This window comes from Anomaloglossus baeobatrachus, chromosome 2 (genome assembly GCF_048569485.1).
Source record: "Anomaloglossus baeobatrachus isolate aAnoBae1 chromosome 2, aAnoBae1.hap1, whole genome shotgun sequence".
NCBI lineage: Eukaryota > Metazoa > Chordata > Amphibia > Anura > Aromobatidae > Anomaloglossus > Anomaloglossus baeobatrachus.
The window spans coordinates 168,893,393-168,909,864 of NC_134354.1; the positions used below are offsets into that span (position 1 = coordinate 168,893,393).

The following is a 16,472-nucleotide window of genomic DNA, read 5'->3' on the forward strand; positions in this document are numbered from 1 at the left end:
AAAAGCTTTGTCTGTATTGGATTGCTGTATGCTATATATTTTTAATAGATTTCAATAAAGATTGTAAATTTTAGAGTGTTTTTATGGTGATTTGGTTTAGCTTGACTCTAAATAGTTAAATAAAAATATTTCGGTGATTTCAGCTGTATCTTGGCTAGTAATCCAAACTAGAGGGCACCCCATGCTGTTTTTTTTTTTAAATAATTTATTTATAAATAAATAGTTAAAAAATGTGGGTGGGGTCCCCCCATATTGGATTACCAGCGAAGGTGAATCAGACAACTAGGGTCTGATATTCTTAGGCTGGGAAGGGCCATGTTTATTTGGCCCTTCCCAGTCTAAAAATAGCAGGTCACAGCCGCCACAGAAGTGGCTCATCGATTAGATGTGCCAACTCTGATGCTTAACACCTGCACATCCCACTGACCTGGTGCAGGCAAACGGGATAATATAATGCTGTGAAATGTCAGCTGGCATCAAGCCCTGAGGTTAGTTATATCGAGGAGACTATCAGATACCCGACATCACTAACTCAGTCAGTAATAAAAAAAAATAAAGACAACGAAAAATATTTATTTGAAAAAAAACCCTCTCCCCAACACATTCCCTCTTTTACTAATTTACTGAAAAAAAAATTGGAAAAAAACCACAAAAAAACCAAAAAACTTCCAATCCGGTCCAATATATTCTATTTTTGAGGTCCAACAATGACTCCATCTTCCAGCATATAAGGGGCATGCTTAGCGAACACAGGAGTGTGACTGCAGTAACCTCAGTAAGATTACTGCAGGCACACTCCCCAGATTACACTTAGGGCAGTGTGAACTGCAGTAACCTCAGTGACAACAACGTACTGATGTCACCGTAGTCTCACATGCACCCACTAATTGTTACAGAAGAGGAGAAGGAGGGGCCACGGGGGACACTGCGCTCATGTAGGTACCCAAGGGAGGACACAGTGTGACATGGGAAGACCTTGATTGACTTTGGAAGGACTTTTTTCTCCCATCTGACATGTCAGATAGGAGAGAAATCAGAAGAGGACGATGCGGGTGCACAACTCATCCACCCAACATTTTAGAAGCTCAGGAGGACGAGGGAGGCCAGGGAGGGACTTTGCCATTCCAGGGCATGGGGGGACCGGGGGAGGACATTTCTCTTCTATCTGACATGTTTACTCATGTCAGATTGGATAAAAAATAATTTTTACCAGCACTGCATATACTTTTACATGATTGCCATTATATGGTATATAATGGTGGTCATATGACCGGGGCCCGGAAAAACTGGCTGGGATCATGATCTTCAGAGTCTCACCTACCACCAGTCACTGAAGCAGTGGGGGAAGCTATACCCTTATTCCTGAGCACCATTAAAAAGCGGTGCAGAGGAATAAGGTTCCTTAACTTCTGCCGTTAAAAGGCGAGTTGCCGGTCATTAAGACGTCAAGAAGCCCTCCTATTCTGCATTCACTACCTATATTTACTGCACCTGTTTGAAGGCATTACCCGTAGAAAGCATTTCACGTTCCCGGCGTGGCCTAGAAAGTCTTCAGACCTGAACCCAGGCAAAAATCATTGGAGGGAGCTGAAACTCAATGTTACCCAGTGACAGCCCCAGAACCTGAAAGCTCTGGAGAAGATCTGTATGGAAGAGTGGGCCAAAATCCCTTCTGTAGTATGTGCAAACTTGGTCAAGATTCAAGAACTACAGGAAAAGTCAGACCTCTTTAATTGCAAACAAAGGTTTCTGTACTAAATAATTAGTTCTGTTTTTGTATTGTATGAAATACTTATTTCATATAATAAAATGCAAATTAATTATTTAAAAATCATACAATGTGATTTTCTGGGTTTTTTTTTTTAGGGGATTCTGTCTGTCACAGTTGACGTGTACCTACGATAAAAATTACAGACCTCCCTCCATTCTTTGTAGGTGGAATAGCTTACAAAATTGGCAGTGTATTGCCATTGGCAATTGTATTGTATTGGCATTGGCAGTGTACTGCCATTGGCAATTGTATTGTATTGACATTTTCTCCACTGTATATGTTCCTAACCTTAGCCCATTCCTGGTATTCATGTCCCTTATCTTGGTACATGTGTTCCCCATTCTGTGCCCAATCTAGTATATATTTGCCCCATCCTCGTATAAATGTTCATCATCCTGGTATATATAATCTTCATCCTGGTATCTATGTCCCTCAGCCTGGTAAATATGTACTCATCCTAGTATATATGTAAATCATCCTGGTAAATATACCTCCTGTTATGCTGCACATATTTAATAATTAACAATATTACTCGCCTTTCCTCCACTTCAAGGCACACAATGTCCTCTTCTGATGACTTTGGCCTGTAAGTGACGAGCAGTGCATGACTTCGCAGGTCAACAGGTCAACGCTGTAGGAAGCTGGCGGCAAGAACAGAGAATATTAATTTCCCCATAATCCCACCCAATTTTTGGTGCCCACATCTGTAATAGTAAAATATTCCCATTTGCGGGCCTCATATATTAAGACTGGATGCTGAGAGGGTAATGTGGGGCTTCAGTAATCGTCCCCCCTCAACCCCTTGGATATAGGGAACATTCCAGCCTCTGTGACATCTCTGAACAAACAGCAAAATTTGGTGAGATTGTTTCAATTTCTTTTACACTGCCACTATATAAATTTGGTCTCACTCTCATATTTGGGACATCATTACAGTGTGAAACAGTACTGATTTTTATTTGGTAGTTCCGAAATAGGGCAATGCCAAAACGTTGGCATGGTGCTCATTGAGTAATTGTTTTGTTTGTTATATGTGTGTCTGATTTGTTATAACGTTAAGCTTTTTTTAGAATGATAGTTATTAAATGTTAAGTTTTTTATATTTTTTGCTACCCTTGCTGAGTAATTTATTAATTAACCCTTTAACCCCCTATACAGGGATTTGGAATTACACAGGGCCCAGGAGATCACTACCTGTGGTAGGCTGCAGTCCGAGAGAATAGTCGTCAGGCTGGGTCAAACCAGGAATTGCAGAACAGGGACAGAATCGGCAGGCAAAGACATAATCAGAAAACAAGCAGTGGTCAAATACGGGCAGCGAGGTACATAAACAGCAGACAGGAGAGGTAGTCAGGAAACAAGCAGAGATCAGCGCACAGAAATCACTATACAAATAACACAGGAACCAGGAATAGAACTATCTCTGGCAGTGGTCAGATGACAGGAGGGGGAATAAGAAGGGTGTGGTGTCTTCCCATTGGCTGCAGGTGAATGATGGCAACTTCAGCTGGAAGACACACGCCACCTACAGTCAGCCAGTGGTACTGCAGGTTCCAGGGAAACCCAGCCTAGTAGATGAGCGGAGCCTGCGCTCAGCAGAGCCACGTGCACCGACTCCTCTCCCATCACCAGCACTATTCATGGTCAGGAACACGGCGTCGCCTGGTCATCGAAGCAGAAGTAGCAGGAGCGGACATGACAGAGTGATATGAAGACTCATAAGTGACTGAAGACTTGTAGATTTAGACTGGACAATGGCTTTGAGTTTCCTGACTTCCTGTGGCATTTTCTTTAGCTCTGGCAGATTATGCATTTTATGTGACCATTCGACCATTTGCCCCTTTACTTTAAGTTGCTGAGTGTGTAACATATTTCTGGAAATTACGGTCAGACTGTTTGACTCTTTGCACTATGCCAAAAAACTAACTGTGGACAATTGATTGACTGGCTCTATATAGCTGCTCTCCTCATACAGTTTAATTTCTAAGCTGTTGCTCATTGCTGCTTTCTCACCTATGAAAAAATAATACAAATATTCTCCTTTATAATGTGTTACACTACTGGAAGAGCAATATATTGCTTTGCTATGCAATTCCTGACAAACCATTTAAACCTGAGCTTCATTTTACTTCACCTAGCTAATATTATGAGGAGTTAACTTTGGTAAGCTGTAAATCCTGGGATCAATTTGGCTTATTGCTGTCAGTTATTATGTTGTAAATTTCGCATTTAACAATAGCAGTTTCCGATAACAACTTTATAAAAAGTGACATATAATTGGCTAAACACTAAATGAAAAGTGATAGTGATTTGAATAGCGGAAATTACGCAAAATAAATGAGCAGATTCTGATTCCATATTCAATTAACGACTTATTTTCTATCTTCATCCAGGAAAATGGCATCTTGGACTGAATAAAGAAAGAAGAGATGACTTTTACCACCATCCTCTTAATCATGGGTTTGATTATTTTTACGGAACAACAATGACACATTTACGAGACTGCATCCCAGGAAATGGCAGCGTATTTGTAGCTGGAGCAATTTGTTATCTAAAACAGCCATTTCTAATTGCTTTTTTAACACTCCTGACATTTATTTTCCTTAACTATATTGGGCTCTTCAATATACCCAAAAGAGTGTTTGGATATATTTTTTTCTGCATCATCATTTTTGTGGGACCAATGGTTTTCTTTTTTTGGAAATTCCAGTACTTGAATTGTATTTTGATGAGAAATTACCAGGTTATCCAACAACCATTAGTATACGAGAACCTGACCCAAAGGATGACAAGTGAGGCTGTCCATTTTATACAAAGGTATGGTTTTTTATTAAGTATTTTGAGCATTTAATGTAATTGTCAGCAGTTTTTGAAAAAAAATGTTAATAATGCTAAATGTTAAATATATGTAGGGTGTAATGCCTTCTTTACTATTTTCTAATAGTATTAAAGTGATCCTGTCATCATGTTGTCTCAATATAAATTACTACATCCACCTTTAAGGTCGCTTTTAAAGCATTCTTATAAGCTGTATGTATGTCTCCTATGCATAGCTCATAGAAGACCTCTTATTATACCCACAGACGGCGCCTATGGTCTTGCTCTAGTGTCTCCTCTCTTCCCACAATCACCAGCTGACTTTCCATCTTCATGTGAATGTCATCCACAGTGTCTCTTAATCACACCTTTGCGCAGGCAGTCTTCTCTCTGCCTAGCTGGGGCAGGGCAAAGTACTGTAATGTGCATGCGCTGGGAAAAGCCAAAGATCACCGATGACAGGCAAGTTAAGCTGGCATATGCGCACTATAGTACTTTACTCTGCCCTCAGCAGGGAAAAGGGAAGTATACCTATATAGGAGTGCAACTAAGAGATACTGGGTGAATGAGGTAAGACGAGTCATCCCCATAAAGCATGGAAGGAGGATGGCGATTGTAGGAAGAGAGGAGACATTGGATCAAGACCATAAACACCAATCAGACTTGATTGCACCATCTGTATAAAAGAAACGGGTTTTTTTAGCTCTGCAATGGGAATTGGGATCATAGATACAGCTTAATAGAATGCTGTAATAGTGGTGTTAAAGGTGGTAGTCATACTTTATATTGCGAAGACCTTGTTACAGGTTCACTTTAAATTGAGCCTTGATGGTTAGAGGAATTTGCTTTATTAGAAGTAAAATGACAGGGTATGTCTATGTATGTAGCTAGTGCTGGCATAAGCATCCACCATTGCCAGCATAAATCAGTCACGGTCTGTGTGATTGTACTCTCAAATGTTTTAGAAAAAAACCTACTTTCCAAAAATGGGCAGGGACTTTTTCTTTTGAATGACTAATACATGGCAAATCATCAGCAAATTTGCCATGACTTGCTTCCTTAGACTGACAACTTTCTTCTCTTGTGTGTGTATGTAGATTTACCTATAGGCCAAGTGGAGTTTGGGCAGGAAGTCTAGTAGCTGCCGGGGACCTGTCTCACACTATTCATCCTATATGCATTGTTCTCAGCCGACTTTTCAAAATATGTTTCCTCTGAAACACTTCAGTATTTCTGAGTGAAACATACAGGGCTGCAATAAGAGTCAGTGTCTAAATCTCATGTCAGGTTCGCTTTAGTTGTATTTCTGTAACTAAAGAAAAGCTGTCAAGGCTGTTAAAAAGAATTTCATAAGACATTGATGACAGTAACAAATGCTATAAACTGAGGATTCATACACACAAAAGAGGTGACATAATTCTAATGTGTTTTTTGGGGGAAATAATTTCAATACGTTCAATTTTTGGCATTCACCATGTGCCATAAATGCCCTGTTGCATTTATTTTATTAGTTAGTACAATTATGGCTATATCAAATATTTCAAGCTGCTTTTTTAATCTTTTACAAATTAGCTTTTGCTACCTGCATTTTTTTGTTTTTTTAGCAAGACATTTGGCCTGTGGAATCACTTGATCACCTATTCCTACATACATGAGCCCACCACTGATTTTAGTTAAAACTCTCAGCAAACCAGAACAAACATTTTTGGTCTTGAATTTGAATTCTTTAGAGCAGGGGTCTCAAACATGCGGCCCACGGGCCGCATGCGTCCCCTCAGGCTCCTTCGTGCAGCCCCCAGGCCCGTGCCCCTGTTCACTATCACGGCAGGTGCAGGGGCCGCAGCCAGTGTCTGCGCTTTATGTCAGATGAATGTTTTGCAGGTGCTGCGCTCTCGCGCCAGCAACACAATCATCTGACATAAATCACTGACAGTGGCTGCGGCCCCTGCACCTGCCATGATAGTTAACAGGGGCAAGGGCCTGGGGGCCGCACAAAGCAGAGATGAGGAAGCCGAGGGAGTGCGGGACAGGTGAGAAGAATGGTGTTTTTTTTTATAGTCTGTATGTGTGTGTATGTGAAGCACGGCACATTAACCCCTTAGAGACCTATGAAGTACTGGGTATGTCATGGCTCCCTGGTACTTAAGGACCCATGACATACACAAGATGTCATGGCGAAATTGCATCCCCGGTGGCTGCAATCGCTTTTCAAATACAGTACCTTAGATTCGGGGAGGAGGGGACCTCTGCCTGACCTCAGGAGGAGTGGTGTCTCCTCCACGGACCTACAGAGGCTGTTATTGGCTGAGCGGCGTTCGTCAGCCAATCACAGCCAATGTAATGTTTCAGCCATTGAAAATGGCTAAAACATTGAAATCCAACCATGGTCAGTGCAGCTCTAGCACTGATCATTGGCTGGAGCTGGGTGACCTCAGTTTCACCCGCCCCCAGCTCTGATTGGAGAGACCGGCCTTGTGACCGATTTCTCCAATCACTGTGGATCTGTGGCCGGAGACTGCCCCCTCAGCTTCACTCCGTAGTTTGTGGAAGGTGAGGGGAGCGATCGGTAAGTTATAGCCACTATCCCCCCATTACTACAGGATGGGGACAAAGTGCGCACATTACTATGGGATGGGGATAAGGCTGAGGACGTTACTATAGGATTGGGACATTACTATAGGTTGGGGACATTACAAGGATGGGCACAATACTATTGGATGGGGACATTATTACTATAGGAGGGGGACAAGGTGAGCACATTACTATAGGATGGGGACAAGGTGAGCACATTACTATAGGATGGGGACTAGGATGGGCACAGTACTACAGGATAGGGAGATTACTACAAGGGGACAAGGATAGGAAATATTACTATAGAATAGGGATAATGCTGGGGACATTACTGTAGAATGGGGACAAGGTTGGCACATTACTATAAGATGGGCACAATACTATAGAATGGGGACATTACTATAGGATGGGGACAAGGATGAACACATTAGTACAGGATGGGAACATTACGATAAGATGGGGACAAGGCTGGGGACATTACTATAGGATGGGGATAAGGTTGGCACATTATTATAGAATGGGGACATTACTATAGGATGGGACAGTACTATGGGATGGTGACATTGCTACAAGGGGACAAGGATGGGGAACATTACTATAAGATGGGGGACAAGGATGGACACATTACTATAGATTGGGAACATTACTATAGGATGGGGACAAGGATGAACACATTAGTACAGGATGGGTACATTACTATAGGATGGGGACAATGTTGACACATTACTATAGAATGGGGACATTACTATAGGATGGGACAGTACTATAGGATGGGGACATTGCTACAAGGGGACAAGGATGGGGAATATTACTATTGATTGGGGACAAGGATGAATACATTAGTACAGGATGGGCACATTACAAAAAGATGGGGACAAGGCTGGGAACATTACTATAGGATGAGGATAAGGATGGGCACATTACTATAACATGGGGACAAGGATGAGGCACATTACTACAAGATAGGGACAAGGATGGGGAACATTACTTTAGGATGGGGACAAGTATGAGCACATTACTGTGGGATGTGGACTAGGATGGGGCACAATACTACAAGGGGACAAGGATGGGCACGTTACAACAAGATGGGGAACATTACTAAAAGATGTTGGTCAAAATTTCTATATAGTGCTATTTGTAAGACTATTAGTTACAAGAAAGGAATAAAATGTAAAAAAAATATATATTTTTTTATATTTAAACAAAAAATGTGCACGTTTGCTATAATAAACAAGTGAAAATGTTCAAAATCAGTGATCCAAAGGTGTGTAAAAAAAATAAATTATTATATATGGTACCAATAAAAATGTCACTTTGTCCTGCAAAGAATGCGGCCCCCCAAATTATTTTTTTTCCTCTGTGCGGACCATACACCCAGCCGAGTTTGAGACCTCTGCTTTAGAGTTTTATCTATTTTCAATTTGAGCCTTAAAACTCTATTTTTGTGGGGTCTTTAACCCCTTCAGCCCCGGGGCACTTTCCGTTTTTACGTTTTTGATTTTTGCTCCCGTTCTTCCGAGAGCCGTAACTTTTTTATTTTTCCATCAATCTTGCCATATGAGGGCTTGTTTTTTGCAGGACAAGTTGTACTTTTAAATGAAACCATGGTGTACTGGAAAACAGCAAAAAAATTCCAAGTGTGGAAAAACTGCAAAAAAAGTGTGATGGCACAATAGTTTTTGGGATGTTTTATTCACGGTGTTCACTATATGGTAAAACTGATAAGTGGGTATGATGCCTGAGGTCGGTGCGAGTTTGTAGACACCAAACATGTATAGGTTCTCTTATATCTAAGGGATTAAAAAAAATTCACAAGCTTGTCCAATAAAAGTGGCGCACGTTTTGTGCCATTTTCCAAAACATGTAACGTTCTCATTTTTTGGGATCTATGGCTCAGTGACAGCTTATTTTTTTGTGTCTTGAGCTGTTGTTTCTAATGGTACAATTTTTGCGCAGATGCTACGTTTTGATCGCCTGTTATTGCATTTTGCGTAAAACTTGCGGCGACCAAAAAACGTAATTTTGGCGTTTGGAATTTTTTTGCCACTACGCCGTTTACCAATCAGATTAATTGATTTTATATTTTGATAGATCGGGCATTTCTGAACACGGCGATAACAAATATGTGTATATTTATTTATTTTTTAACCCTTTAATTTTCAATGAGGGGAAAGGGGTGTGATTTGAACTTTTAGGTTTTTTTTTATTTTTTAAAACTTTTTTTTACTTTTTTTTTATTTTACTAGTCCCCCTAGGGGGCTATAGCGATCAGCAATCCGATCGCTCTTATCTATCTGCTGATCTCAGCTATACAGCTGTAAACAGCAGATTCAGTCACTTTTTGTTTCTCTCTGCTCGCGGCCGAGGGAAAACAAAAGTGAAACTTCATAGCTGCAGGCGTCATCACATGACCCTGTGCTACGATGGCAACCACCGAAAGTCATGTGATGACGCACGTGACTTCCGGTGGGGGCGGCGGTAAGTAAAAACGTGGCCGCGCGCATATAGATCTTGCTGCCAGACTTTGACAGTGAGATTTAAGGGGTTAAATGTTGCGAGTGGAAGCGATTCCACTCGCAACATGCAGGCACACATGTCAGCTGTTGAAAACAGCTGATATGTGTGCCGACCGCCGCCTGCCCGCGGCAGGGGGCGGGGCTTAACGGGACACGCTCCATGACGGATATATCCGCCCATGGTCGTGAAGGGGTTAAGTTTCTTCAAACTAGGATTTTTAACATATTTGGGAACCATTTCTGCACGGCACCTCTCACTTAAGATATCTTTTTTTTTCTATAGACTCTTAACTAACGATTGATGTCTCATAAAAAAACAGGTTCACACAATAATAATTTCTTGGGTTGCTAAAGTTTGATCCTCTATTTAGTATTCTCTTTCATTTGCCAGAGCAGAAATCGACTACAGAAAGCTATTATCACTTTTTAAGTCTTCTTCGAGTCCATACATACAGTAATACAGTAAGCCCATTAGTTAAAGGGAACTGTGTAAAGCACCTGCATATACATTAGGGGAAAGTCAGCTGAACCTACTGATTTTGGCAGGACAGTTTGGCTATCGAAAGTGCATGGGGCATCTTGTTTCTACCCCCAAGATGTTGAATTTCATCATTCTTAGATGATTATTTTTAGGCAAGCTTTTGGTTAAGCTACAGTATCTGGCAGCATCTTACGTCTCCTTAATCAGAGCACTTCTTCATTGAGAAACATGGGTGAAGGAGTAGAAGCTTGCTTAATAAGCCAAACAGTAAAGTTAAATATATTCTGCCCTGTTTTATAGATTAGAGCTCATAAAGGAATCTACCAAAAAAAGAACCAATTAAAAATTAGATATTTTTTTTCCTGCTTTCTATTAGAAGGTTGGTTCACCCATATATTTTTATTGTCTAGTTCAATATTATATTCAGAAACAATGTTTCTCTCAAATACCTTGTGTTGGAAATAGTGCCTGTGAGAGGCGCTATTGCAGACCGCTGTTCCCCGCTCTGGTGACGTCACATCAAGTGCTACACACACATCACATCCCTGTGGCCGGCTGCAGTCTTCCTGACTCACTGAGCTGTGGGCGGTGTTTCACCGCTGTCACAGCTCAGCGCGTCTCCTGCTTGCAGCGTTCTGCTGTGACGGAGAAGGGAGGAGGGAGCAGAGAGCAGATGGGCTGTGACAGCGGTGAAACACCGCTCACAGCTCAGTGAGTCAGGAACATTGCAGCTGGCCACACAGATGTGACGTGTGCGGCACTTGACGTGACATCACCGGAGCGGGGAACAGTGGTCTGCAATAGCGCCTCTCACAGGCAATATTGCCAACACAAGGTATTTGAGAGAAACATTGTTTCTCTATATAATATCGAACTAGACAATAAAAAATATGGGTGGACCACCCCTTTAATAGTCATGCAAATAGAATTAATTTTTGGCCACTAAAAATAGTTTCAAGTTGCATGACGTATTTAGGCTTTATATCCCCCAATTTTTTTTTCTAAATAGGTCACCGCTTAAGTTTATCAAGTCAATTTGCTTTCAGGAGCAAACAGTTTAGTTTTTCATTATCATTTACGTTATCAAACAAATAAGCAAAGCGATGTACAGAGACATCAATCTGTAAGAGTCTGATGAAGATTCGCACAGCTCAATGACCACTGGAATTAAATGAGCAATTTTGTCTGCCCGTTAATTGTAAATAGATTAAGTGTTCTCCTTTTTTTTTGCTGTCGCACAGAGAAAAGTAAAATCAATATACATTTCTTAGGCTGTCCAGACTCTTTTATACATATTACAAATAAAGTGGAAATATCATGCACTGCAGGTGCCTTATCGCAATGAAATACTGGAAAATTACTTGATTGACAGGTTAGTTAGGGGTTGTACTGCTTGTAATTACCCAACCATGTTACTTCCATTAATTTACTCACTAGGAGTTATACAATAATATAAAATGTGAATGGATAGTAATTAATGCACTTTAAATTTTAATACATTTATTGCTTAAGTCTTCACAATAAATGGCCTAATTTGCAGACACTTCAGATTTCATAAAGGTCAGGAAATGCCATGCTTAACCTCTAGAATTAGCAAAGCATGTAGCATGCACTTGTTCACTTCAAAACGGTGCTTTCTTCAAAGTCAAAGGGCTTTATTTTCCAGTTATGAGAGGCTATTAATGCTCATTGGCTATGGCACACTTACTAATCATCATTTTTAATGCAGTGAAGAATTGAAGTAATGAAATGTTTTGAAATAAAGCATAAAAAAATCACATTTTCATTCTTATTGACCCAAATTTTAATAATCCTTTGTGAAAAAGAATTTGTTCTCACTACAAAGTAAAATACATTGTTTCTATGGCTTTTTCTCAGGCTGCATGTTTCTTGTCATTAATGTAGTAACCTGATGTTTCATGGGAACAACCATGCACACTGATTTTTCCTCATTAAATCACAAGTATTTTAAGCTTTTTTGATACTTTGTTTACTACAAAAAAACCTCTTGCTTCCGCCATGTGGCAAAAGAGTATTGCCATCTTCAAGATCCTATCCCCGTATGTAGTAGGTGTAGTAATAATAATAATAATATTATCAGATATCCAATTGTAAATGTAGTATATTTCTTCTGATTAGCTTTGTCAGTTACCTCATGTGCAGGGCATTACAGTAGCTTTGATATTCATGGCAACTAACTATCCGTATATGAGTGGTTGTAGCCATAGATACCTAAGCTACTCTAATTCCCTGCACATGAGGTACTTGATAAAGCTTATCAGGAAAATGATAATACTGTCATGGCTTGACTCTGGTGTTCTAGCTGGTGACCTCTGGTTGTGTGGTCAGTTTCTCTCTCTGTTGAGCCACAACCTTTTGTTTTCAGTCCAACTGCTGATGGTTTCTTGTCTTTCCTTTCCTGTGTTTTGCTTTCCTGTTTCACTTCTATTTAAATGTGTGCACTTCCTAATTTTGTTTGCCCTATCACATCTTGGAATGTGGTATTTTATACTCTTAATTAGAGATGAATGAACCTTTGGAGGTCTGATTCGCTGGCACATTCGAACCTTGGATAAAGTGTGGTGACCCTGACTTGAACCAAACCTCAATGGAAGTTAATAATTGGGCAGTTTGTCTCCACGCATATGCAGCCATCCATAAGCAGAACACTTCCGGTGACGGGTGGGTTTTTTAAAAAAAAAAAAAAAAAAATTGTGTGTGCACATTACATCAGATCATGCTGATTTTACCTATAGTGTGAGTGGATCAAACACTACATGCAGCATGCACAGGGCTGAGCATAAATTATACCCATGCACAGCATTGCTCACTTGAATGGATTGCATTTGTAACTCATTCGAACTTTGAACCCGAACTTTCTTTTTTTGGAAGTTGGTTTTCGAACCCGAACCTTAGGTTCGCTCATCTCTGTTCTTTATTCACATGCATTCCGTGATGGCTATAGTCAAATATGGATGATTATCTGGAGTCCTAGCTCATCAGTTAAAGAGTATATTCGGCATTTTAGTTTTAAAAAATTGCCTAAGCACTAACAGGCATGTAATTGCTATCCACCTGTCTCTAGTGCCTGACACCATTTTTTTTACCAGCACAGAGTAGTCACAGACTGCTCTTGCCAGCTTTTCTGCTGCTTTTGCTGATGTCACATCAACAGAGTGGTGGCTTTTCATCTGCTCTGCTCTGTAGACGGAATGGAACTGCCGATGTTATGCTGATTGAAAGCTGGCTCACCCAGTTTGACAGCTCTCAATCAGCATAATGTCTGCAATCTAGGGAGCAAAACTGAAAAGAAGCCTCCACTTTGTTGTTAAAGCCATTATATCACTGGGAGGAGCGGTATGTGACTGCTCTATGTATAGAATGGTGCCAGGCACATTTTTTTTAAGTTTTTTTTTTAAAGTTTTTTTTTGTTAATTCTAAGGATTGTTACTAGGTTATTGCTATTGCTTTTCTCTGACGTTTGTGTGATTTCCCTCCTAGTTTTCTCCTGTTAAGTTTATTTTAGGATTTGGAATGTTTCATTTTCTTTCATTTTACCTGTATGACTGTATTCACAAAATCCTAGCCCTGTGTCTCTCCCTCTGCCTATTTACACTTTATTTATGTTTTCAGTTGTTGTTTTCTGTTACACAGTTTACAGTTGAGGGTGAAGTTAAGGACACTCAGGCTCAGCCAATGTCAAGTGAAAATGCCTTTGCATTATCTTAAGGTGCCAACCTCAATGGTTAGGGTAGGGTCAAAGCTGGATTGCAGGGTTAACATTTCCCCTGGTTTGTTCATCACTTTTGAGTGGAAGGGCTCAGTCGTAACATTATCGCCACCCCATTTTGATGTGTCCTAGGGGCTTTTGAATTGGTCAGGTTTGCTCCTTGGCCACACAATTAAAGTCTTTGTCCCAGGAGGTCACTTGAGTTAGGGACCAACTGCAACATACATGGTTGGCTGCAATTTATTACCAAGGTCCTCAGTATATTCAGTATATTCAATAGAAATTTCATGTAAATTATACTTCCATGTACATCCGGTATCTTCTTGGTCTTAAAGTCAACAAGTAGGAATTGTTTTGTCTTTTCTCAATGGAGATCCAAAATGCTGGGCTTTATCTTTGCCTGAGGAGTCTCAAGAGCTGACCTCTTTAAAGGTATAACTCTCGGCTTCATTTATGATGGCCCTGATAAAGTCACTATAGCCGAATCTAATATTCGCAGATTGGTTCAGGAAGGTCACATAGTAAAGAACTACTGCTCAGAGTTTGTGGAGACCTGTTGGAATGGCCCTGCTCTTTGGAGTCAGTTCTGCCATGGTCTGTCAGAGCAGATCAAGGACAGGATGCGTTACAATTCCTGACCGCAGTCCTTGGAGGATGCTATGACACTTGCTATTCAGCTAGGCTGACATCTGAGGGAAAAAGACATGTTTAAGGGTAATTTAGTGGCATCTTCATCAGTTGAGACTGGTGAGCCTATGTAAGTTAATTCTTGTAGGGATCCCAGAGAAAGTATGTAATGCGGAGCACCAACTAGCTTTTGTTTATATCGTGGTCGTACTGGTCATGCCATGGTTCAATGGTTCAGGTGAATTAATGAATTTCAAAACAGAAAAATGAATCTTAAGTGTGAAGATGCAAGTTCCAAGAGTTTGAGAATATCTCTGGTAAAAGCATCAGTGTTTTTTTTAGAATTGTCCAATTAGTCTAAAACAGGTTTTATTTTTACACCTGTATTTGGGGATTAAGGTTCTGTTCTGAACCTTATTGATCATGACTTCGCTATTAATTGTACTTATAATGTCTCTAGTCTTGGTCATTCCACTCAAGTTTTAGTGATTGATAATTCTCCTTTTCCTCAAAGCCACGTGACCTTAAAAGTAAAGCATGTATGAATGAAGGTAAGGGTAATACACACTGAATTAATTTTATTGATGGTGTTTCCTTCTTTACTTTCAAAATTTGTGTTAGGCTGGCCTTGGCTTGTTAAGCACAATATTACGATGAACTGGGAGACTCAGGAGGTTAAGTCTTGGGGTGACTCTTGTTTTCCTGGTTATTTTGAATAGACCCTTGGCTTCTGTGAGGTCTCACATTCCAAAACTAATTGAAGACTTTGACCACATTACAAATATAATTGCTCTATAAAATTCATCCCAAATGCAAAAATACCTAATTTACCTTTATTCTCATTGTAAGACTGTTTGGGTGGTGGTTTGACCATTACAACAACATGGTTCATTTGGTTCCACTTCTTAAGTTGACTTTCCTAAGAGCTTAGCTACTTTTTCCTTTCTCATATTGTTGAACTACATCGTGTTCCCAAAAACATTGTGTCCACTAGTGGGGTTCAGTTCTTATCTTTTGGTGTCGTATCAAATTGTCCTTTTCCTCAGGGTGCCATCCCAAGACTAATATACGGACTACTAGAGTAATATTTGATGTGTTTTGTTTCAACTAATCATTATGACTGGATGGAGTTTTTACTCTTTGCTGTATTTTCTCTAAACAACCACACCGACATGGCTACCAGGACCTCTCCTTTTTTGTTGTGGGGGTTTTCATCCAGTTTTTGGGATATTTTTCTGGGTTGAAGCCCTACGTGCAAGAGTAGGAGAAATTTTCTTTCTCTTTGATAAAAGTTTGGAGGGATCTTGAAAAGGGTCTTTTGGTGGCTAGTGATCTTATCAAATAGGGAGCAAACCACAGATACAGAATGGTTCCTGTGTTTAGAGTGGGCAAGTTTGTATGGTTGCCCTTTAAAAATTTACTAACCCCTTTACCACCTGGTGATTTTCCTTTTTTCGCCATTTTCTAAGACCCATAATTTTCTCATTTTTCGGGATCTGAGTATTAACTTTCATAAGGGATTATAAAGTCATTGTAACATAGGTTTTTCAAAGTAAATACAGCATCCTTTTCAGGCCTAACACATCTGTTTAATAGTTTATGTAAAGGAAGGTGACACATTCACTTTCAACTAGCATAAAAAGGTGTTTATAAATGTGTGCCATTAAATATAATTGAGAAGCTATTCCAAGGAAAACAAGAACAGGAAACCTATAATCCATTTTAAGACTTTATCAAAAAGGAATATTAAAATAAAACTGCCTTAAGCAAACTTTGCATAAATCAGTAGTACAGGCGAATTATATGAAACTTTGTAATGTCTTATCAGAGAAATCCGCTTACTTCCCACTTATCAGACACTTCTTTCTCTCCTCCCTGCCTCATGAATTTTTCATCCACTGTGAATAATACACCTGAAATCCATCTGGCTTATATTAGATGGAAGGCAGGCTCACTGTG

The 16,472-nt window shown here is 40.1% G+C and overlaps 1 protein-coding gene across 1 annotated transcript in view; it reads left to right on the forward strand.

The window, feature by feature from the left end:
- The window catches only part of STS (steroid sulfatase), a 361,556-nt gene that overhangs the window by 103,836 nt on the left and 241,248 nt on the right, over window positions 1-16,472 (forward strand). The window contains exon 6 of the mRNA XM_075335482.1: window positions 4,165-4,588. Within this exon, the coding sequence (XP_075191597.1) occupies window positions 4,165-4,588 (424 nt within the window). The remainder of the gene's footprint in view (window positions 1-4,164; window positions 4,589-16,472) is intronic.